The following is an 8744-nucleotide window of genomic DNA, read 5'->3' on the forward strand; positions in this document are numbered from 1 at the left end:
ATTGCATGGAACAGAGCCCTGAGGCAAAGTGGTGGTGAATAGACGTGGTCAGCAGATTTCTTCCAGTGTAGCCTCTCTTTGCAGCCAGGGCCTGTTTCACTTGCTTGTCCTGATCCCTCCACCCTGTGACAAGAAGCTGATCCTCTAGTCTACCGATAAGCAAACCTGAGAGAGCAGGCTGATCTGCCTGGGGGCTTTCAGACAACCCTCCCCTCCACTCCTGGCTCATCTTCCTCCTTCCCATTGGCAGGTCAGCCTGTCCCCAGAAGACCTGCAGGCCCTGGGGAGCGCCATCAGTATGGTGACCCAGCATGGCAGCACCACCCTCGCCATCCCCAGTCACGACGACACCCTCGCCACCTCTGGCGCCCACACAGTCGCCATGGTCAGCGCCGACGGCACCCAGACGCAGCCCGTACGACCAGGCCGCTTGCTTGGGGTTCTTCCTCTCTTGTCCTTCCTTTCTGTGCGACAGGCCTTAAAAAGTGCGGGCTAAATTAGTCCAGCCTTCTTAGGAGGACCAAGATTCCCACAGATAAAGCGTCTTCCCTACAACTCTGGGTCATCAGCAACTCTCCTTTGTTGACAAGCATTGATCTGAGAGTCAAGAGACAGTTTGCTTGCTGCCGTAGGCATGTTGCATGTTACTTTTCCATGAGCTTTAGTCCATTTTCAAATGAGGGTATTAAATTACCTGTGGGGCCTTTTACATCTCTGTCCTTCTGTGGCTCAAAATTCATCAATTAAGTTGGCTGTAAGTTAAAGAAACATACAGCGCCTACTTAGAGCTTCCCTGGTAGCTCAGTCAGTAGAAGAATCCGCCTGCAATGCAGGAGACCCAGGTTCAATTCCTGGGTTGGGAAGATCCCCTGGAGAAGGAAATAGCAACCCACTCCAGTGTTCTTGCCTGGAAAATTCCATGGAAGGAGAAGCCTGGTGGGTTATAGCGCATGGGGTCTCAAGTTGGACACAACTTAGCGACTAAACCACCACCGCCACAATCCCCACTTAGCTCTGAGCCCCAAGCTAGCTCATTAATCTGACTCATAATGATTTTATTCATTTCCTTCTGTGTTGTTCCCAGCCACCTTTCTTGAAGGGATTTTTTTGGATTGGGGGTTGAGAGAATAATGTAAGTAGGTTGGAAAACCTCGTTCTTAATATATGTTTCAGGTCACGATCATCACCTCTGGGACTGTGGTGGCTGAAGACTCAAGTGTAGCATCCCTTCATCATCAACAGGTGGCACTGCTGGCCACAGCCAACGGAACCCACATTGCGGTGCAGGTGAGGAGACTGGTGGCTGCAGAAAGAAGCACGAAGGGCAGGGGAACTTGGTGGAGGGAAGAGGACAGCATTCGGGTCTGAAGGTGCCCATTTCAGAGGACAAATCCCTTTCTGCCTGCAGCCACACACCTGTCTCAGGCCCAGGCTCTTCCTTCACTGAGGCAGGGTGGGGAGCCCCTTCTGACCTTCACGGTAACTTTCATGGCATTCTGCCTTGCAGTCTCAACTCTTCATTTCTTCGTGTCCCTGTTCCTTCATCTGGAAAATAAGGGGGCTGAGTCAGTTCAGTTCAGTCGCTCAGTCGTGTCCGACTCTTTGTGACCCCATGAACCGCAGCACGCCAGGCCTCCCTGTCCATCACCAACTCCCGGAGTTCACTCAGACTCACGTCCATCGAGTCAGTGATGCCATCCAGCCATCTCATCCTCTGTCGTCCCCTTCTCCTCCTGCCCCCAATCCCTCCCAGCATCAGAGTCTTTTCCAATGAGTCAGCTCTTCACATGAGGTGGCCAAAGTACTGGAGTTTCAGCCTTAGCATCATTCCTTCCAAAGAAATCCCAGGGCTGATCTCCTTCAGAATGGACTGGTTGGATCTCCTTGCAGTCCAAGGGACTCTCAAGAGTCTTCTCCAGCACCACAGTTCAAAAGCATCAATTCTTCGGCACTCAGCCTTCTTCACAGCCCAACTCTCACATCCATACATGACCACAGGAAAAACCATAGCCTTGACTAGACGGACCTTTGTTGGCAAAGTAATGTCTCTGCTTTTGAATATGCTCTCTAGGTTGGTCATAACTTTCCTTCCAAGGAGTAAGCGTCTTTTAATTTCATGGCTGCAGTCACCATCTGCAGTGATTTTGGAGCCCAAAAAAATAAAGTCTGACACTTTCCACTGTTTCCCCATCTGTTTCCCATGAAGTGATGGGACTGGATGCCATGATCTTAGTTTTCTGAATGTTGAGCTTTAAGCCAGCTTTTTCACTCTCCTCTTTCACTTTCATCAAGAGGCTTTTTTAGTTCCTCTTCACTTTCTGCCATAAAGGTGGTGGTGTCATCTGCATATCTGAGGTTGATATTTCTCCCAGCAGTCTTGATTCCAGCTTGTGCTTCTTCCAGCCCAGCATTTCTCATGACGTACTCTGCATATAAGTTAAATAAGCAGAGTGACAATATACAGACTTGATGTACTCCTTTTCCTATTTGGAACCAGTCTGTTGTTCCATGTCCAGTTCTAACTGTTGCTTCCTGACCTGCATACAAATTTCTCAAGAGGCAGATCAGGTGGTCTGGTATTCCCATCTCTTGAAGAATTTTCCACTGTTCATTGTGATCCACACAGTCAAAGGCTTTGGCATAGTCAATAAAGCAGAAGTAGATGTTTTTTCTGGAATTCTCTTGCTTTTTCGATGATCCAGCGCATGTTGGCAATTTGGTCTCTGGTTGCTCTGCCTTTTCTAAAACCAGCTTGAACATCTGGAAGTTCAAGGTTCACGTATTGCTGGAGCCTGCTTGGAGAATTTTGAGCATTACTTTACTAGCATGTGAGATGAGTGCAATTGTGCGGTAGTTTGAGCATTCTTTGGCATTGCCTTTCTTTGGAATTGGAATGAAAACTGACCTTTTCCAGTCCTGTGGCCACTGCTGAGTGTTCCAAATTTGCTGGCATATTGAGTGTGGCACTTTCCGAGCATCATCTTTCAGGATTTGGAATAGCTCAACTGGAATTCCATCACCTCCACTAGCTTTGTTCGTAGTGATGCTTTCTAAGGCCCACTTGACTTCGCATTCCAGGATGTCTGGCTGGTGCTAGGTGAGTGATCACACCATCGTGATTATCTGGGTCGTGAAGGTCTTTTTCGTACAGTTCTTCTGTGTATTCTTGCCACTTCTTCTTAATATATTCTGCTTCTGTTAGGTCCGATGATTATTCCAGCCCGCCATTCCCCTTCTATGAGCAAGCTGCTCTGTCTGACCCTGAACCGTTCCATGGCTCCTCACCATACCTAGCCTAATAGGGTTCTATCAGTGAACTTGCTGTTTCCTGGGGCCCTACTGAGTGCTCAGGTGTGTGTGACACTGGGTGGGCGGAGGACATTCAAAATAGTAGACCACGTACCCTACCACTGGGACCTGGGAGGGAGGGTCTCACTCTCTCCTTCCTTCTCCACAGCTGGAGGCGCAACAGACCTTGGAGGAGGCCATCAGCGTGGCCACTGCTGCCATGCAGCGGGGGGCGGCGACCCTGGAGACTGCAGAGTCGGAGAGCAGCTGCTGAGCCCGAGGGCTGCGTCCCACACCATGTTGGAGAATGTGCCAGGCTGCACAGGCATCCTTGCCTCCAAGGGCCCAGGCTGTGGCTGACGTGCAGGTGGCCACAAAGGTCTCTGGGGCAAGAAGGCAGCAGGAAAATGGCCTGAAGGGCACAGGAGCCCTGCCCCCAAGGAGGGCCAGGCAGCTGGAGTCGGGGGAGTGCGTCATCCTCAGGAGCTAAGGAGGACAAGTTTGATCAGCAGGCTGCACTGGGGTGTCCTCCCCCCAGAATCAGCTCAGCACCCTCTCTCTCTGGAAAACACCTGTCCTGGCCTCGGTCCATCCCCTTTCTCAGGTGGCGATTGGGGCTGCTCTGGGACTGGTCCTCTACTCCCAACTGGTCATTGCCCACTCTGGGAGCAGTCAGACAGCTCTTCCGCCCAGTAGGGGCAGAGTGGGCCCAGCCCTGCCCCTCCCAGCAATAAACACCTCCCCAGAGGCCAGTCGAGGTGTCTGGCCCCTTGGCAGTAGGGACTTTCTGCCACCACAGTCAGAGTTGCTCAGGGGCCCGTGGCTGGAGAAAGGTGCCCAGCCCCACACCCACCCCAGCTGCTCCCCAGCCTCTCCACAGCTGTGGCAGAGAGGCCAGGAACAACCTTGTACATACTGGGGATTGGGTGTAATTTGTTTTATTTTTTTTAATTCCATTTTGATAATTTTTTTTCCTGCTCTGGATGGTGGTGGCAAATGGGTGAATGAGTATTTAATAAAAGTTCCAAGTTTCCACCTGGGTCTTTCCTCCCTCCTTTCAGCTTTGGGCCCTGGTGCCAGGGCTGGTCAAATCAGGCTCTTGGTCCTGTATCCCAGGCACAGACCTCACTCAGCCTTAGTGTCGGACTGGAGGGCCTGCCCTGCCAGGAGTCCTGGGGAAGGAAGCCCTAATGTGAGAAGCCCCGAGGAGTTGCCAGTGGCTTCCTGCCCGCAGCTGAGCAGGTGGGCTCCGGGCAGCCAAACAAGGCCAGTGTGACCACTGCTTCCAGGCTCTGGTTGGATCTCAAGCCTCAAGATGACTAGACTGGAGGAAGTCTGTTTTCTTCTACCTTGCCTTGTGATACATCATCACAGCCCCTCCAGACCCAACCGCTTCTCTACACATAGCACACAGTCCACTGCTCCAAGTGAGCAAAGCCCCAGGGACTGGGGGTACCCTTGCCAAGGCACCAAAATCTCTGATGGCTCTGCTGCCCTGGTGCTAAAGTGCCAGCTTCGATACCCAGCTCTGGGGGTACCCACCTAGGTGTCTGGGACCATGCTGTGGAAGTCTGAAGACACAGTTGGAGTCTTCTGAAAAGTATGTGGTAGGACCAAACCAGCCCTGGCGGGAAGAGCGGAATGCAGGAGAGGGAGGTGGTGGGGAGAACTCGTGGCTTTGACCCCTCCTGCTTGGGAGCATTGCAGACGTAGGTGGAGGTGTTTCTTTTCCTCTCTTGTCCACTGTCACAGATGTGCCCCCTCTCCCCCAACACAGGCATCCTCTCCTAGGATGCCTAGCAAACTCTCTTTTGCACCTGCTCCTTGGAAGGACAGGTGCTGGGGCATGCCCCCAAGTAGGGGTGCTTCAGTTACCTTCAACATCCAAGGCGACTGTTAGTGGCAGGAGTATGCGCCAGCCCTCACAGGTACTGAGTCTAAAGAAACAGAAGCACTGATGTGGAGGGCGCTGGGTCCCCACCCTCCTCCTCCCAGCGCCCTGGAAGCTGGGCCCCACCACGGGGCTCACCCTATGAGCCTCAGAGTCTCTGGGTCAGAGCGACTGGGCCCCAGAGGGGGCAGTCCTCTGGGTGCCTTGTTAGAGCCAAGGCCAGGGGATAAGGAAGCAGCCAATCACGTGCCAAGTCCTCCGGACCTAGAGAGGTGCTCTGGCCCAGTTCCTCCTTCAAGTTCATATTGGTGGTGGTGGGAGGGGCCCCGCCACCACAGTAGTGTTAGATGGCCTTAAAAGAAATGCTTTACCCAGAGCCTAACCCAGCTTTACACCCATCCTCAGACCTCTTTACAATCTATGAGGTAAGCATTTCTCCTGCTTTACCAATGAGAAGCTGCTTGAAGAGGTTACGTTGTTCATCCAAAGCCTCCCACCTGGTAAGTGTGGGATTGGTACACCACCTGGTAAGTGTGGGATTGGTACAGGACCTGCCCCTTGCTGTCTGACTCCAAAGTCAGGACGGGCTCACTTTTCCTTCAGCAAGCTGCCTCTGGGGGCCCAGGAGGCTCCCAAAGGGCCTCACGCCCAGGGAACCAGGTTGAATAGAGCTAGGGCCATAGCTCCCCAGGGCTTGGTCCCCAGTCCCAAGCAGGGAGCGGGGCCGCTGAGCAACACGCTGGGTCCTGCCAGCGAGGGAGCCTGCGAGAGCAGGCAGGTGGAGCTCTTGGTCCGCGCCGTGGCCCTGCTGCGGTCTCTGCTGCCGTTTGCATTTCCTGAAACCGGATCTTGGTGTCAGAGCCGCCCCTGGGCCGGGCGGGCGCCTCAGCCATGGCCCTGCGCAAGGAGCTGCTTAAGTCCATCTGGTACGCATTCACCGCACTGGACGTGGAGAAGAGCGGCAAGGTCTCCAAGTCCCAGCTCAAGGTGAGGGGCACCCGGGGTGCAGGGGAGGCCGGCAGCTGCGCCTCAGCAGCCCCTGCTTCCTGGGAGCTAGGCGCGAACCCTGCGCTCCTCCAGGGGCACCCCAGCTAGCCAGGGGCCTCGGGAGGGTGAGGGGCCGGTGCTGGGTAACTGGGGTGACATGGCCTGGTGGATGCTGCCGCCCACCATCCAGAGGCCCCAGTGAGGTGTGTGCAGGGCCCCGACCCAAACTCTCAGGAGAGCAGAGGCGGCATCATGGGGTTCTGAGGTTTCTGAGGGCCATGAGCCAAGCTACATCCCAGATTCCATGTGATGAGCACATGTCTCCCCAGAGTCAAGCTTGGGCATGCACCTTACTCCCTCCTGCTGCTTCCTCCTGGCTTTGAAGAGAGACAGTTAGCTAGTACTTGTCAGTCACTTCCTCCCGGAGCTGAGAGAAAGGGTTCAAGAGCCTCTCACGGCCCCAAGGGCTCAGTCGTCCTTGGCAGGAGAGCATCTACTCTGCACCCTGCCTCCTAGGTGGGACAGAACTGGGAAGGGGCAAGGACTGAAGACCCCATCATACTGCCGTTCACCAACCCCCTCACGCCCACCAGGTTGGAAAACTTATCTTAGGCCTTGAGACCTCTAGCAGGGAAGGGGTAGAATCTGAGTCCAGGAAGAGCCCCATCAGTGATGGCCCTGAAGTTCATTGCTTGGTCCTAGATAATTCCTGGGAGACCAAAAAGTTTCTGTCCTGCACTCCTGGGTTAGTGCTGCCTTCACGCTCATTAGCGGGCAAGAAGCAAGGCCCTAGGACACTGGAGCCGGGGGCACAGGGGGACAGGATGAGGGAGGCCTCAGCCCCCTGGGATCCGCCTTCGGGGTTCATTCATTCACTCTACAAACATTGAGCACCAGGTATGCGCCTGGCATGAGGCTAGGCCACACACTCCTGTATCTCTCCTGTCGCCCTCCCCTCCCCCAACAAAGGAGGAGTATAGTCTCAAGGAAACCTCCATTCTAAATGACTGAGCAGGTACCTGGAAACCCTAGAGACAAATGGGACAGGATAGGCATTGTTTCCCCTCCCTCTACTTTGCTGAACTTGGACATGATGAACTTGGATCTCCCAACCTGGTCCTATCCCATAATCGACCCCTTAGCCAGACTTGTGAGCATCTAGTAAATGATTCTTGGCTCTCCCAGGAAGGAGAGTCCACGACCACCTTTGATCATCTGAGAGAATCTCCCAAGAGGCAGGTTCTTCCTCACATTCTACTTAAATCCTCTTATTGCAGGTTATGTAGTCTAGTGAGCTCTGCAGGGCAGACAGAGGAAAAGCAGATCATCCAAAACCCATCCTTGCAGAAACTCCATGTCCTATATCCACTTCCCATGTCGCCCCTTTAATATCTTCCAGGAACAATCCCAACCTCCATAGTTTGTTGTCTCCGTTTTCCACCACTCCATTAGCTGTGGCCCCTGTGACACCTCCAGGCTCTCTATTTCCCTCATAAATGGAAGGTACTGCATTTAGATTTCCTGAGCCCACCAGGCAGTAAGCCTCTTAGTTGGAGCTTCTGTCTTGGCCTCTAACTGGGCAGATGCCTGTGCCACCACCCCCACCCGTTGAGTATTTACAAGGGAAATTGCAAGGGGAGGATGCATAATCGAAGCATCCATCCACTGTCTTTGTACTACATCACAGCTCACAATGAGCCCACTGCCAGCAGCTTCTGCGGTCATACAGGATTAGTGGTAGATTTCAATCCATCAACAGAAAACGTGTCTATTCTGGGAACTCGAGTAGCAGTGGGAGTCTCAGGCCCGGCGGGAGGTGGACCAGAAACTGCAGGGCCCGTGTCATAGGAGAGAAAGATGAGGAAGGCAGTCCTCCCACCAGCCCGTGATACTAGAGCCTGGGATGGGAGGAAGTAGTGATAGTGCTGGGGGTGGGGATGCCGGAAAGGCAAAAGAGCAATAGAGAAGTGGTCAGAAGGCAGAGGAAGAAGCAGATGAGAGATAGAGACCAGCAGGGCACACTCCCTCCCCGGAAAGACTGGGTGAGGAGGGAAAAGACCTTGGGGTCAGCCTGTCCTCACCAAAACTGTCCCTGACCTTGGCGTCCTCTCTTGGGAAGAGGCTGGGGGACCTGCACCAGCCCAGAGCAAGCTGGGACAGTCACCCACTTCTCTCCAACATGTTGGCAGAAAGGCTGCCACCGGCCATCCTAGGCAGAGCCCAGAGGGGGCCAGATGGAGGAGGAAGAACAGCAAATCCTCTGAGAAGTACCCCCAAGGAGTCAGGATTGTCTTCTCTGAGGGGCCTGAGACTGGGTGTATGGTTAGAGCAGTGTGTGTCGATGAGGATCCTAGGAGGCCTACCACTTCCCCTTGACCAGCAGGATCAGAGGCAAGGCAGGGAGGGTGAACTGGGGCCTTTCCTGCTTGACTCTGTGGGGTCCCAGAATCCTGAGCCTCTAGTTGGCACTCAGGGCAGTCCTGGGACCCAGGGAGGGAGTCGTGCCCACTGAGAGCCTCTGAGTTTCGGGCTCTGCCTCCTCTGGAGAGGGACAACAGGCTTCCCCTAGGTGCTGCTG

The 8744-nt window shown here is 54.0% G+C and overlaps 2 protein-coding genes across 2 annotated transcripts in view; both read left to right on the forward strand.

Moving 5' to 3' along the window:
- ZNF76 (zinc finger protein 76) overlaps positions 1–4321 on the forward strand; it is a 29764-nt gene extending 25443 nt beyond the window's left edge. The window contains exons 12-14 of the mRNA XM_010848639.1: positions 251–415; positions 1174–1287; positions 3458–4321. Coding sequence (XP_010846941.1) covers positions 251–415; positions 1174–1287; positions 3458–3562 — 384 coding nt within the window. The 3' untranslated portion in view covers positions 3563–4321. The remainder of the gene's footprint in view (positions 1–250; positions 416–1173; positions 1288–3457) is intronic.
- Positions 4322–6036: 1715 nt separating this feature from the next.
- Positions 6037–8744, forward strand: part of DEF6 (differentially expressed in FDCP 6 homolog (mouse)) — a 22135-nt gene continuing 19427 nt past the window's right edge. Inside the window, exon 1 of the mRNA XM_010848724.1 lies at positions 6037–6166. Within this exon, the coding sequence (XP_010847026.1) occupies positions 6071–6166 (96 nt within the window). The 5' untranslated portion in view covers positions 6037–6070. The remainder of the gene's footprint in view (positions 6167–8744) is intronic.

Source organism: Bison bison, unplaced genomic scaffold (genome assembly GCF_000754665.1).
Source record: "Bison bison bison isolate TAMUID 2011002044 unplaced genomic scaffold, Bison_UMD1.0 scf7180017864270, whole genome shotgun sequence".
NCBI classification, from domain to species: Eukaryota; Metazoa; Chordata; class Mammalia; order Artiodactyla; family Bovidae; genus Bison; species Bison bison.